This window comes from Phascolarctos cinereus, unplaced genomic scaffold (genome assembly GCF_003287225.1).
Source record: "Phascolarctos cinereus isolate Bilbo 61053 unplaced genomic scaffold, phaCin_HiC Scaffold_726;HRSCAF=1367, whole genome shotgun sequence".
Lineage (NCBI taxonomy): Eukaryota > Metazoa > Chordata > Mammalia > Diprotodontia > Phascolarctidae > Phascolarctos > Phascolarctos cinereus.
Genome location: NW_027556098.1, coordinates 320,236,635 through 320,251,477, shown reverse-complemented (window position 1 = coordinate 320,251,477; position 14,843 = coordinate 320,236,635). Strand labels below are relative to the sequence as shown.

The 14,843-nt window shown below is 41.7% G+C and overlaps 2 protein-coding genes across 5 annotated transcripts in view; one reads left to right on the top strand and one right to left on the bottom strand.

Annotated features, from left to right (window-relative positions):
• AAMDC (adipogenesis associated Mth938 domain containing) overlaps positions 1 to 7,528 on the bottom strand; it is a 37,731-nt gene extending 30,203 nt beyond the window's left edge. Inside the window, exon 1 of one of the 4 annotated variants that reach the window (XM_020989506.1) lies at positions 7,441 to 7,528. The gene's annotated coding sequence lies outside the window, so the exon portion shown is untranslated. Of the gene's footprint in view, positions 1 to 6,404; positions 6,505 to 7,130; positions 7,220 to 7,440 lie in introns of those variants that run through there. The other 3 variants (XM_020989503.2, XM_020989504.2, XM_020989507.2) reach the window with 3 other exon arrangements.
• The window catches only part of RSF1 (remodeling and spacing factor 1), a 129,099-nt gene continuing 118,366 nt past the window's right edge, over positions 4,111 to 14,843 (top strand). Inside the window, exons 1-2 of the mRNA XM_020989501.2 lie at positions 4,111 to 4,128; positions 7,106 to 7,916. Coding sequence (XP_020845160.2) covers positions 4,111 to 4,128; positions 7,106 to 7,916 — 829 coding nt within the window. The remainder of the gene's footprint in view (positions 4,129 to 7,105; positions 7,917 to 14,843) is intronic.

Sequence of the window (14,843 nt, the reverse complement as noted above, 5' to 3'; positions counted from 1 at the left end):
TAGTTAAGTGCTGTGTAAATGTTAGCTATCAGTATTATTACTATTGCGTGTCAGTTATATCTATTGATATTTACCACATTTAAAATTAAAATGTCTTGGTATTATTATGAAAATAGGTATGATGCCCTTTGAAAACATTTGACTTCAAAGCCCTCCTGAAAGGATCTTAGGGTCCCTAGACCATATTGTAAGAAACACTATTCTGAACCTGCCTTTGACATTGTTGACTACTCTCTCTCTGAATACTCTCTTTGCTGGGTTTTCGTGACACTTTTTTTTTCTGGTACACCTCCTACTTGTATGACCACTCCTTTGGCCACCTCTGCTGGCTTATTATTCATATCACTCTCCACCCTCAACTGTGGGTATATCCTAGGGCTCTGCCCCAGGCCCTATTCTCTTATTTCTCTATGTAATCTCATTAGTTCTCATGAGTTTAATTATCATCTCTGTGCAGCTAATTCCTAGATCTATATGTCCAGTCCCAGGTCTCTCTCTCTCCCTTGAGTTTTGGGATTCAACATGTCTGATGATCAACTCATTATCTTTCTTCTTAAATATGACTCTTTCCCAAAGTATTCTGTCAAAGGTACTATCGATCTCCCAGGTTTGCAGTTTTGTTATTATCCCCAATTCCTCACTCTCCTTTACCTCATATTTCCAATCAGCTGTCAAATCTTGCCATTTTCTACCCCCTTAATATCTCTTATATCTGACCCCTTCTCCATTCTAACAGGTATTGCAATGGCTTCTTACCTGGTCTCCCTGTCTCTCAAATCTTTCTCTAAAAAACTATTATCCACACTGCTGCTAAAGTGACCTTCCTTATAAAATATGCATACCCTTTGACCCAGCAATAGCACTTCTAGGGCTATATCCTAAAGAGATCATAAAAATGGGAAAAGGACCCACATGTACAAGAATATTTATAGCAGCTCTTTTTGTGGTGGCCAAGGAGAAAATATTGCAAGCAATCAGAAAAAAACAATTCAAGTATTGTGGAAACACAATCAGGATAACACAAGATTTAGCAGCTTCTACATTAAGGGATCAGAGGGCTTAGAATATGATATTCCAGAGGTCAAAGGAACTAGGATTACAACCAAGAATTACTTACCTGGCAAAACTGAGTATAATCCTTCAGGGGGGAAATGGACATTCAGTGAAACAGAAGACTTTCAGGCATTCTTGATGAAAAGACAAGAGCTGAATAGAAAATCTGACTTTCAAATACAAGACTCAAGAGAAGCATGAAAAGGTAAATAGGAAAGAGAAATCATAAGGGACTTATTAAAGTTGAACTATTTACATTCCTACATGGAAAGATGATGTTTGTAACTCATGACACCTTTCTCAGTATTAGTGTAGTAGCAGGGAATATATATGGACAGAAGGCGAGTTGAATATGAAGGAATGAGATCTAAAAAATAAAATTAAGGAGAGAGGATTGTACAGGGAGAAGGAGAAAGGGAGAGGTAGCATGGTGTAAATTATCTCACGAAAAAGCTTTTACTGTGCAGGTGAAGAGCAGCGAGGTGAGAGGGAATGAATGAATCTTACTCTCACAGGATTTGGCTTAAGGAGGGAATAACATACATATTCAATTGGTTATGGAAATTTGTCTTACCCTACAGAAAAATAGGGGGAAAAGGGATTGGGAAGGAATGACAGAAGGGAGGGCAGATGGGGGGGGTAATCAGAAGCAAACACTTTAGAGGAGGGACAGGGTCAAAGGACAGAATAGATTAGATGGGGAGTAGGATAGGATGAAGGGAAATATAGTTTTTCACAACATGGCTATTATGGAAGTATTTTGCATGACTACACACGTATAACCTGTATCAAGTTGCTTGTCTTAGGAGGCAGGGAGGAAGGGAGAGAATTTGGAACCCAAAGTTTTAAAAACAAATGTTAAAAATTGTATTTACATGCAACTGGGAAATAAGATATACAGGCAATGGGGTATACAAATCTATCCCGCCCTATAGGAAAATAGAAGGGGAAGGAGATAAGAGAACTGGGAGGTGTGACAGAAGGGAGGACAGATCAGAGGAAGGAGTATTCAGAATGCACACTGTCTTGGGGTGGGGGGAGGGGAGAGATGGGGAGAAAATTTGGAACTCAAAATCTTGGGGAAGTGAATGCTAAAAATTAAAAATAAATAAATTAATCACACATACACACACAAATGTTGTTTGCGAAATCAAATAAAAAATTCAATTAATCTTAAAAAAAAATACAAGCCATTCCCCAACTGATAAATGGCCAAAGGATATGAACAGGCAGTTTCCAAATGAAGAAATCAAAGCTATCTATAGGCATATGAAGAAGTGCTCTAAATCACTTTTGATTAGAAATGCAAATTAAAACAACGCTGAGATACTACTTCACACCTATCAGATTGGCTAATAAGACAAAAAAGGAAATGATAAATATTGGAGAGGATTGTGAGAAAACTGGGACACTGATGCACTGTTGGAGTTGTGAACTGATCCAGCCATTCTGGAGAGCAATTTGGAACTATGCCCAAAGGGCTATAAAATTGTGCATACCCTTTGATCCAGCAATACTACTACTAGGTCTGTATCAGAGAGATAATAAAAAAGGGAAAAGGACCTACACGTGCAAAAATATTTATAGCAGCCCTTTTTGTGGTGGCAAAATGTTGGAAATGGAGGGGATGCCCATCAATTTGGGAATGGCTGAAAAAGCTGTGGTATATGAATATAATGGAATGCTATTGTGCAATAAGAAATGAAGAACAGCAAAGACTTATACAAACTGATGCAAAGTGAAATGAGCAGAACTAGAAAAACACTGTATACAGTTTCAGCAACATTGTGTGATCAACTATGGATTCAGGAAGGAAAATGCTACCTTTATTGAGATAAAGAACTGGTGGACTCTGCATATGGAAGCATATTTTTTTTCACTTACTTTACTCTTTCTTGTGTTTTTTTTTCTATTTGTTTCTTCTTTCACAACTGTGACTAATATGAAAGTATTTTTTTACATGACAGCATACGTATAAACTGTATCAAACTGCCTACCATGTTGAAGAGAAGGGAGGGGAAGGAGAGAGGGAGAAAAATTTGGAACTCATAATCTTGTAAAAATGAATGCTAAAAATTTTCTTGACATGTAACTGGGGAAAAATACTATTAGAAGAAAATATAAACTTTATTGTTCAGGTCTTAAAGCCCTTCACAATCTGGCCCCAACCTATCTTTTCAGTCTCATTGTAATATGACTCCCTCTCTTGTGCACCATTCAGCTAAACTGGCCTTATTTCTGTACCTCTGTCCCAGATGTCACATCATATCCCAAATCATTGCCTTTGCAATAACCATACCCCATGCCTAGAATAACTCCTCACTTCCCCCTTGTAGAGTCCCTCTCTTCCTTCAAGATGCAGCTTAAGTACCACTTTCCACGTGAAACCTTCCCTGATATTTCCAACTGCTAGTAACTTTTGTCTCAAATTACCTTGTATGTAAGTACTTTTTTTATTCTATTATTTATTCTGTATATACTTACGTCCTTGTTGTAATTTAGAATATATACTCTTTGAGAGTTAGGATTGTTTCATTTATTTATTTATTTTAGCCAGAAGCAATACTTGTTGATTAACGTATTACACTAATATCTACTAAATACCTATTACATAGGAGACACTTTGCTAACCCTGGGGATACAAAGGCCAAAAAAAATCCAGTCCCACTCCTCAAGAAGTCTGCACTATATTGGGGGAATAAAACATACACACAAATAAGTAAATGAAAAGTACACACAAGATAACATGAGGTGATTTCAAGAAATGAGCTTTAATAAACAGGGGACCAGAAAAGCCTCCCAGTAGGAAGTGGCAATTGGGCTGTATTCTGAAAGAAATAGGGAGCCTAAGAAGCTGAAGAGAAGATATTCTAGACATGGAGGAGGGGAGGACAGTGACTGGGATGACATATGTTTAAAGAGGGCCTGCTAGGTGGTTAGCTGGCACAGGAGATATAGCCCTTGACCTCGAGTTGGCAAGACCTCCTCAGTTTAAATTCTGCCTCAGACACTTAGCAGCTGTTTCATTTAACCTCTTCAGCCCAAAGCTCTGATCCTATGACCAACTACGCAAAGGTACAGAGCTAAGAGATGGAATGTCACATATGGAGACTATCTAACAAGCCAGTGTGACTACAAGAGAAAGGAGGGGCAGGGAGGGGAATGATATACAATAAGGCTGGAAGGGTGGTGGCAGGGAATATATTTTAAAGGGCTTTAAATGTAAAATGAAGGTGTTTGTATTTTATCATAGAGGCCACAGGGAAACAGTAGAGATTTGTAAGTAATTGGTTAACCTGGTGAGAGCCATGTTTTCTGTTTCTATCTCTTGCTGCTGGGTTTTGTTGGTATTACTATATAGAAATGGTGATGATTTATTTTATATACTGCAACTCTGCTAAAGCTGTTAATTGTTTCAATTGGTTTTTCAGTTGATTTCTCTAGGGTTCTCTAAGTATACCATCATATCATCTGCAAAGAGTGATAGTTTTGTTTCCTCATCACCCATTTTTGATCCTTTAATTTTTTTCTTGTCTTATTGCTATGCCTAGCATTTCTAGTACATTACTGAATAACAGTGATAATGAGCATCCTTACTTCACCTCTGATCTTACTGAGAAGGCTTTAAGTTTACCTCCTTCATAGATAATGCTTGCTCTTGATTTTAGATAAATACTAGAGACATGCTTTTGAATATCAATTTGGTAGCTATGTAGAAGAGGGATTGCAAAAAGGGAAAGCCTGGGAGCAAGAGATCAATTAATAAGCCTTTACAATAACCCAGGAGAGGCAAATGCAGAGATACAGTGCAGGTAAAATACACAATATAAATGCTATTCATCTGTGCTCTTAGTGCCTTTGCACTGGCTAGTCCAGTCTCCTATGTCTAGAATGCAGGAATTCCCCCTTACTTTTGCCTTATTGAGTCCTTCTATTCCTTTAAAGATACAGGCGAGACAAAGTCTGCTACATATAGTCATTCTGTATTTAATTACACACATACATATATATAAATATAAATCTATATTTGTACCTATGTTATACATTTTTGTATGTATTTATTTCCCCCATTAAAATGTAAGCTCATTTCAAGTAAGGACTGTTTCATTTTTTGTACTTGTATCCTCAGTGCCTGACACATAGTAGGCCCCTAATAAATACTTGTATTGATCTCATGAGATAACATTTAAAGTGCTTTGCAAACCTATGTAAAGTGCCACATAAATGCTGGCTATTATTATTATTGACTATATAGTTTAGGTGTCATCTACCTAGAGATAAGAGGGAGAGAGACAGTCAGTAAATGTTTATTTGGTACCTGCTGTGTGCCAGGCACTGTGCTAAGCCCTAGGGATACAAAGAAAAGCAAAAGACAGTTGCTGCCCTCAAGGTGCGCACAATCTAAGGGGAGAGACAACAAGGAAACAAATAAGTACAAACGAGCTCAGGATAGATAGGAAATAATTAACAGAAGGAAGGCACTAGGGGGAGCTGAGAAAAGCTGCCTGTAGATAATGGGATTTTAGATAGGACCTGAAGGAACCTGGGAGATCAGGAGGTAGAGATCGGGAAGGAGAGCACTCCAGGCATGCATGACAGATAGAGAAAACGTCTGGAGCTGATAGAGGCAAGTGTCTTGTTGGTGGGTCAGTTTCACTGGATCAAAACGTACATGGTGCTGAATAAGGAGCAAGAAGATTGGAAAGGTGGAAGTGATCTAGAGTAGGAAGGGCTTTGCCTGACAGAGGATTCTGTATTTGCTCCTAGAGGCGATAAGGAAACAATGGAGCTTATTGATAGGGAGTGGGAGGTGGGGAGAGAGAGAGAGGCAAGGAGAGATGCCAGGTCAGAATTCATTTTAGGAAAATCATTTTGGTGGCTGAATAGAGGGTGGATTGGAGTGAGGAGAGACTTGATAAAGGCAGACCCAACAGGAGGCTATTCCAACAGTCCAGGCTCCAGGGGATGAGGTTCGGCACTGAGGGAGTGGGGTGGCCATATCAGAGGAAAGAAGGGGGCCACTGGATAGATATTGCAAAGATGAAATCGACAGGCCTGGGTAAGGGATTGTATTGTACTGGGTGAGAAACAGGAGTCCTGAAGAAGGATCACGTGGTTTTGGGACAATATGCAAACAACTATGTATGAACAAGCTATATACAGAACAAATGGAAAATAATCCACAGAGAGAGGGTACCAGAATTAAGAAGCATTGGGAAAGGCTTACTGTAGAAGGTGAGATTTTAGCTGGGACTTCAGGGAAGTTAGACAGACCAGAGATGAGAGACAAAGTGGGGAGGGGAGTCAGAGAGAGACAGACAAGAAACAATCTACATTTATGAAGCGCCTACCATATGCCCAGGCACTGTGCTAAGCCCCGAAGAGAGGCTTCTCAGACACCCTCCTGTAGAAGCGCAGAGGATGGATGGAGGAGGGCCCCCGGGGGCATGAGAGCCAGGGGAGGGGCTAAGGACGGCAGGTGCCCCGAAGTGGACGAAAGGTCAAGAGAGTGAGGTCGGAGTTCCGGTGCGGAGCGGAGTGTCACTTTACAAAACCTGTGTCCTACCCTTCCCCGCTCTCCCCACTTTCTTTATAACTTTTCCCAAGTCATACAAGTTTTTCTACTCCCGGGAAAGTGAGCTGGGGGCGGGCCAGGTAGGGCAAGTCCCCTCCCTCGCCCCTCTGGATTGGTTCAGCCCTGGGGCGTGGGTGGGCTTGGGTGGGTGTCTCAGAAGTAGCTACAACAACTCACACTCCTAGGGCTCAGGGAGGGAGGGGGCGTGTGGAAGCCCGTGGGGCAGCAGGCCTACGTGTCACCCCCCCCTTGGGGAGGGGGAGGCCCCTGCGTGAGGAAGGGTCCTGGGGGGCAGCCCTGCGTAGGGGTGGGGGGGGAGTGATACCTCGTGGGAGGGGCACAGGCCAGTAAATAAACCATAGGCCCCTTCTGAAGAGGGGGCGTGAGGACTGAGGTCTCCCCGCAAACCAGTGGGGCCCCGTCCCCATCAGAGGTCAGCTCTTCCTTTCCTCCCACTCCGACCTCCTGGGAACCTAGGATCGCGGCGACCCCCCAGACTCACCCTGCGCGTCTGCGTCAGCTCGGCCCCGGAGCCTCGGGTCAAAAGTCCGGCTCCGTGTTTTCCCCCTCGCTGCGGGGTTCCGCGGCTCTCGGACGCGGAAAGCTCACTCCAGCCCAGCCCCAGCGCTCACGCTCGTTCCCGCCCAGCACGGTCCTCTCCACCATTCATCGCCCGCCGCCAACCTCCGGACCTCGAGGCCCCGCCTGCGGCTGAGCTCATTGGCCTCGAAACCTCTTCTCCCCTCCCCGCCCTCTCCGAAGCCCCGCCTCCATCCGCTGGGCTCCCGGCCCCGCCTCCGCCGCGCGCTCACCTTGTTTTCATTCCCGCTGTCACATGAATCGGTGACTGGCAACTCGAGCTCCGAGCGGGAGGGAGGAGAGGGGAAGGAGGGGGGCGAAGGGAAGAGGTGGCTCCTCTGCCCTCAGAGGGCCCGGGTCTCGACTGCTCCCCGCGGCTGTGGTATTGTGGGATCGCGGCGACCTCGCCCCCCTCCCCTCCGCGGCGGGGAGCCCGGCTCTCCAGCGCCCCCTGCCGTCCACCCCGCTTCGCCTCGCCGCCGGCCTCCCCCCTCCATCTCTCTCTACTCCTCCTCCTCCATCCTCCAGTCCAAGATGGCGGCGGCGGCGGCGACGGCTCCTCCGGGCTGCCCCGGTTCGTGCCCCAACTTCGCCGTGGTCTGCTCCTTCCTGGAGCGCTATGGGCCGCTGCTCGACCTGCCCGAGTTGCCCTTCCCAGAGCTGGAGCGGGTGCTGCAGGCGCCCACGCCCGACGCCGGCGACAGCGAGGGTAAGCGGGGCGGGCGAGCAGGCGGGCGAGCAAAGCGGCCCCGCGGCGGGAACAGGCCTGGGTTCCCTTTTCCACCTCTGGCCTTGGGGAAACAAATGCCTGCTTGGCCCAGCCCCGGGCCGCTCCCTCCCCTCCTGGGCCCCGGGAGAGGGGGCGGGGCGAGCACCCCCCCCCCGCGTGGGTTGGGGGGCGGGCAGCGATTGGGGCGGGGGAGCTGTAGTAATTGGGGCCGGGGGGGCAGGTATTGTGTGCTGTTCTCCTGGGCGGTCTTTCCACCCCCGCTCCCTCCCGGGCTGGGGAGCGCAGGTTCCGGCCCTCCCTGCGCTTTCTACGCCCCCCCTCCTTGCACCCCGGGGAGGCCGGGCCCAGCCCCTCTTCGGGACGCCCCCTCCCCATACCCCCACCTCTATGCGTGCTCCTGAGTCCAGGGACTGGGGGTCGTGGAGCTCCTGCAGTCCACCTCCCCATGTGCGCACTCCCCCTGGAAAGTGTTTCCTCCTCCACCTCCTCCTCCTCCTCCATTCCCTCCTTCCCCCCGCTTTATTCTTCCAAGGCTCTTTGCTCCGAGTGGGGACGCCCTTCAAGACCCTTCCTTCAGAACCCCCCACCGCCATCTCCTGTGAGAATGGAGCCTAGGTTTTTGCTCCATCCGGCTCTCCCTGGAGCCCCCTCCCGGGAGGCAAAAGGGTGCCTTCCCCTCCCCCCCAGATGCATTGGTGTATTTCTCCACTTTCGCAGTTCTTCCCTCCTTTTTCACCTCTGGCTGCAGGGATGGAGGGAAGAGAAAGGAGTCGCTGTCCTCTTTCCCTCATTTTTGCGGGGTGTGAGTGTGAGTGTATGTGAGTGTGAGTGTGTGTGTAGGGGGAGCGGTGGTGGGAGGAGGGGCTCGGAGAAAAGAGGTGGGGGGGGGACCGAGCAGAAGAAGGTGCTTGTTGCTCATGTTTCTCTCTGGGGCTGCTGGTCTATTATTGGTGTTCGCAAGTGGTGCTCCTTCCACATAAGGCCACCGCGCGAGTGCATGGCGCATGCTCGGCCCGGCCCCATTGAAACTTCCTGCTGCTGCTTTCGCTGGAGCATCCCCCCCGGTGCGCCTGCTGCTCTAACCCTCACGCTTCTGGCCAGACTGTATTTAACATTTCTAGGGCACGTTTCTTCTCCTCAAAGGCTGCCTTTTTGTTTTTGTTGATTGACACTTTAGCAAGGAACTTTATTGGGTTTCAGAGGACACAATTTTCAAATGATTTGTCTTAAATTAGGTAACCGTAGGACTAAAGAAAACCAGACATATGGAAGTCTAACTTAAAAAAAATAAATCAGGGTAATGATTGCTAATATTACTCAGGTATTCACTAGAGAAGTCCTTTAAATAGCAAGTTCAAACTGCATTTAAAAATACGATTGGTGGATTTAATTATAAAAAGCTTTTTGGGGAGTACATCCTTTTTGTGCTTTTAGCAAGACTGCTATGTGCAGAAAAACCTGGTTCAGGCTGGAGGACTGTGCTATATGCTGTGTTGTTTTTAGGATGTGTAGAGAAGTGGTGGCATGAGTGTTCCTCTTTGGGTTAGAAATTTGGGGTGTAAATTACTCTTGGAATTAACCTAGCCCAAGTTCGAGGGCAAACACAGCTTCTAGGGAAGTTTGCAGGATATGAAAGTTTGTCTTCCTATACACTCCCTTCTTTCGCAGTTTAGCCTGAGCTATTCTTTTTTTCACAGGTGATCAGTTTATCCTAATGCCAGAGAAAAGATAATAATGTTAAGAGTTAACTTAGTGTATAACGTTATCCTATAATATTAAGGGCAGCCTGAATTAATGGATAGAGGACTATCTTTAGAGTCAGGAAGATTCAAGACCTCATTCTGACACATAATGATTGTGTGAACCTACCTGGACAAGCCTTTTAACCTTTTAGTGCCCTAGTTAGTTTTCTTAAGTATCCGACTTAATTGCGCGACATCATTGGTGTAAGAATTTCTGCAAGCGTTCCCTTCCATCTCCCCAAAGATAAAAATTTCTTAACTTTAGGGGGTAGACCAGCTGCTAAGTAGAAGATGGGAAATCTAGGGACTAAGAATCATCTGGCTTTGCCCACACCATTAAGGTGATCTGGAGCCGTTACCTTTTTGTTATTGTTAAAGGGGATAATGGTAGTAGTTTTTTCCACAAGGGAATGTCTGGTAAGAATAGCTGCTATCTCACAGGACTGTTTGAGGAAATCAATGCAAGTTTTAAAGACTTATAAATTAGTTTATTGTTAATGTTATAAGGCACTTGGCCAGTGAACAGAGCTTATGGCTGTAGTAGTTTATATTTTTACTTATAGGGTGAATACATTTGATCATGGGCACAATTTTAAGCTATTTTAAATTTGGATAAAAGCTTTGTGTTGGGGTATAATACTGAAATGCCTACTGATCAATAGACCCAAGAGCAATATGAAGACATATTTTAAGCAATTGTTATGGAAAATTTTGTGAATCTGGTTTAAAAACTCTGACTCTTCCTGGCATGATTAAATTTGTCTTTTGATGCCTGTTTAATACATTCTTTGAATTACCAGTGCATCAGTAGAGGTCCACATCCTTTGAATGGGACCATAGTTTTATGTGAATAGTAACAGTTTAAACATTCTGTGATAGGTCCTTCCATTTACAGTGTTGGACTTTGGAATGATGTCCTCAGCTTGGATGTTCTGTTTTCATAGAAACTGTACCAAAGCCTATTAAATCTTTTTCTTAGGATTATAGAACTAGAAGGGATTTTATGTACCATCTTCTTTTATAATAGTGTTATAGCTTTATTTCAAAAGTCAGAGCAAAAAGAAGTAGATAATAACAAATCATATAAGAATTACAACAAGAAATGTGTATCTGTGGAAGTTATTGAAGATATTTAGTAGCAAAAAGTACTTGATATTTTTTATTTTTTGATATTTTTAAAAGCTGCTTTTGAACAGCTAATTTGTTTATATATAGTTTGAATATATATAGTGCTTTCAGGTTTGCAAAGCACTTTTCTCCACAGGTCCTCTGAGATTTGTAGTGTATTATTATCCTTATTCTACAAATGAGGAGCCTTTGCTCAGAGATAAATGAAGGGTCATAAAGTTAGTAAGTAGTTGAAGTGGCATTTTAAAACTCAGATTTTTTCTGACTCGGAGTTCAGCTCTCTTTCACTAGGCTGTGCTGCCTAAGCTAGTCATTGTGTAGTTGCTTCTTTTGAAAACATTAAACTTGGTCTGTTTTATTTTCCAGCCTGTTAAATTTTGTACTTCTGCTGTAACATACTAGGATTCCTGTAACATACCTTTAAAGTTGGCTTTTAATGCATGTTCAGAACTCATTTTTTCATTGAAATTGGACCATCAGTATTTTGCATTAATGGCCTGATTGCAGGAGGTAAATGTATTAATTTCCTTTTGTACTTAATTGGAGTTGACTGTTAGATAATATGATCTCTCTTACTGGTGAGTATTGTGTGATGATACTTTTTAGATGCTTTTTTTGCACCTAAAGGAAAGGTACTTATTAACATCATTGGAACTGTTTGTTGCCATAAATGAAGTTTGCCTTCAGATGCTTACGCTGGCTTCTGATTTTCTATTGTGACAGACCACCTTGGCATGCTGAAGTGAGAGCATATTTCACTTGACAGCTAGTGAATATACTTTTTGGCCTTTGAAGAAAGAAGTGGAAGTTAGGGATAGAGGGAAAGGAAAGGGTTCTCTTCTTATAGGCTTAAAGTTTGAGGAAGAAAAAAGCATAGGAAGTTTCTGGCATGTTACTCTATTGCAGAAGGTGGAATGGAAGGAAATTAAAGCCCTCTGTTAAAATATTCCTATTAATGAAACAGTCATTTTCCTCATCCGTATTTTAAATTATATATTTCAAAAACTTGACCAGGACCTGTTAGTGAGAAAGCTCACTACTTCATTGTAATAAGTACCTCCTCTAACTCATTTTCTGACTGGCAGCATCTTGCTGAATGGAGCGATAGGCCATGTAGTTGAAAAATGAATCTTGCAAAGTGATAGCTGCTGATCAACTTCTTGATATAATTCATTGAAAGTGTGTGAAAATACTGTGTTTTAATAGGTTCTGTATTGTCTTTATTAAAGAGATCAATGGTAAACTATATTTGCACATTCGAAGTTGAAAATTGAGACAGTTGTCTTGAATAATTTGAGCTGAAAATATATTTTTTACTTTTTAATGATTCACATACCATAGGCAAAGTATCAGTTTGAATTATCAAGAAAATGGCCACATTTCTCTATTGTGTGAAGTGGACAAAATCTTAGTATATACAGTTTTTAAAATGGCGTGTTATTCTAAATTAGTTTTGGTTTTCTGTTTATACAGTAGGTCAGATGCTTTTACCATGAATTCCATTGGACTGTCCAGGTTCTTTTGAAATTTATGTAGTGTTGACTATTACATGAAATAAGTAATTTATAGCTTGAATTCCAAACAAATGTTTTGTTGTTTTGTAGAATTTCTACAAATGAGTGGACCAACTTATAACGTTTCATTTGGAATGTACTCTTAAATATCAGCTATAAACCAATATAACATATATTTATGGTAATATATACTTATGTCCTTTTTTTGGTTCTAAGCTGGGATTTCATCTGTACAGGGAATTCCTGGTATGGAAATTCCTTCCACCTTAGTAAGGCAACTCATCTATACTTTATTATCTTAGTTACCAGGGGCACCCACTAAAAAGCAGCTAAGTGACCTGTCTGTAGTCATGTGGTTAGTACTTCTTCGGGGTGGGACTGTGAACCAAGGATTTTGGGATTCTGAGGCTGGTTTGTGCCATACTGCTTATAGATATAAGATATAGCTTATCTATCAGATATAAACAGATGTAATGTGCACTTGTTATACTTTATTTTATGTTATTTTTAAATGATACAAATGGTAAAAGGGTTTGACCTTTTTATTTTGTATTTTATTTTTACAATGTAGTATTGCATTTGTATTTATTATTACAATATAGTATTGCATTTATCATGTTTGTAAATATAGTTTATTTTACAGTTTGCTTCTAGTCTGTCAGTTTTTCCAACTGTTGTTCATTTTCTCTTGCCTTCTGAAAGCTCTAGACAAGCAGTTATACGGTACATACCTTCAGGTACAGTACCAGCAAGACTAGCAGGTGCTGATTCCTCTCCTTAGAAATGATCAATTTCCACCGTCTTTGAAATGTGAAAGTTTATTTTTTTAGTGTCAAGTTCTGATCCACCCACTAGTTTAGAGTAGAATGACTATTGTCAACTTCTCATCTCCATGCTCTCTGGGTACTGACCAGAGTACTAACTTTTTTTCTCTAATTGAATATGAATATAAAACTCAAATTTACATTTGGTCATGGTATTAGGTTCAAGTAGTTGATGCATAATTATTTAACAGTTAAAAAGCTATCTAATTCTTCCTTTTAGAAGACTTTTTCTTATTTTATTCTGAATTTTAGAATGTGTGCTTACCTGTAGTTTGACTGTAATTTTAACATTATGGTATCCACTTCAGGGAGTATCCGGGACAAGATCTTGGTGCAAGATTCTTATCTTTGCCAGACCTAGACCACCTTTTACAACTGTGAAATACAAACAAATTTAACTAAGGTCAATTGAATGTTATAAAAAAAATTACACTCCAAAATATAAAATTTTGAATCATGCCACATTAGCCCACTTGAATTAATAAAGAAAAATAATTTAGCGGGGAAGTATTTCAGTGCAATAGCTTCTATTGATAAAATCCGTTTTTTTCTTCTCAAATTTGTTTTAAATTTTAATCCTTATAAGATTATGAACTTTCATTAAGTTTTTACTTAAGTTCATATTTCCATCTGACATCTGAGAATAACTTTAGAATAACTTTTTTTTCCATATCTCAAGCAGATTTTTTTCTGTTCCACTTCAACAAGGAGAAATAATGTAATACTGTATTTTTAAACTAAATTTTTAATCTGGGTTAGAAATAAAAACCTCGGATAGTGGACATTTAGTAGTCCAGCGTTTGGGAAGTTAAATGTCAAATGTTCATTTCTGTTGTGTTTGCAAATAGGTTTAGAGCCAGTATAAATGCTAATTAAGTACTTAGAGTCCCCTGTGAATGAAAATATTAGTATAGTGATAGCTTGCACAAGAGATCTAATTTTACACACGACTATGTAAAATATTTGCTGCTTTGCCAGGTTCCCTATTCTGTGAATGAGACATGGTGTTGCTAGTGAAGATGACATGATTAATAGTATGTTTCAGGTATTAATTGGTAATCAGTCATAGACTTTTGTTTAGAGTTTTATAATAATCAAAGATTATTGAAATAAAGTGAATATACAAATAACCAGCTTTTGTGATTTTTAAAATTTTGTTTTATTTTATTTATTGCCTCTTGCCTTCAGAATGCTCCACATTTCATTAAATTGAGTATGTGCAACGGCTGGTATTTTTCACCAGTGTGTCCTAAAACTTCACTAACATTTGAGTACTTAAGGGCAGCCACAGAAATTCTTCTGCCTTGTTGTTCTTGCTTTGTTGTGAACGATTGGTTTTGTCACTGTGTGAAAGTAATCCTCTGTTCAATGGCTGTGCATTTCAGCAAACATTTATTAAATGCTTTTTGTGTAAAAAGGCACTTGGAAGTGGGGGGTCAGGGCATAAATGTTTGTGAAGTACCCACTGTGCATCAGGCGCTGTGCTAAGCACTCTACAGATATCTTATCTCATTTGGTCTGTCTGGGGATAGGAAGATTAAAAAAGTTCCTTCCCTTAACATTTAAGTTTCTGGGGATCTTGGACTGAGTAATAGCACATAAGAGGGTAAAAAAGTACAGTATAGTTTGTGGAGAGAGAGAGAGAGAGCATTTACTAACTAGAGGTATCAGAAAATGTTTTGAGTAGGAGATGGCACC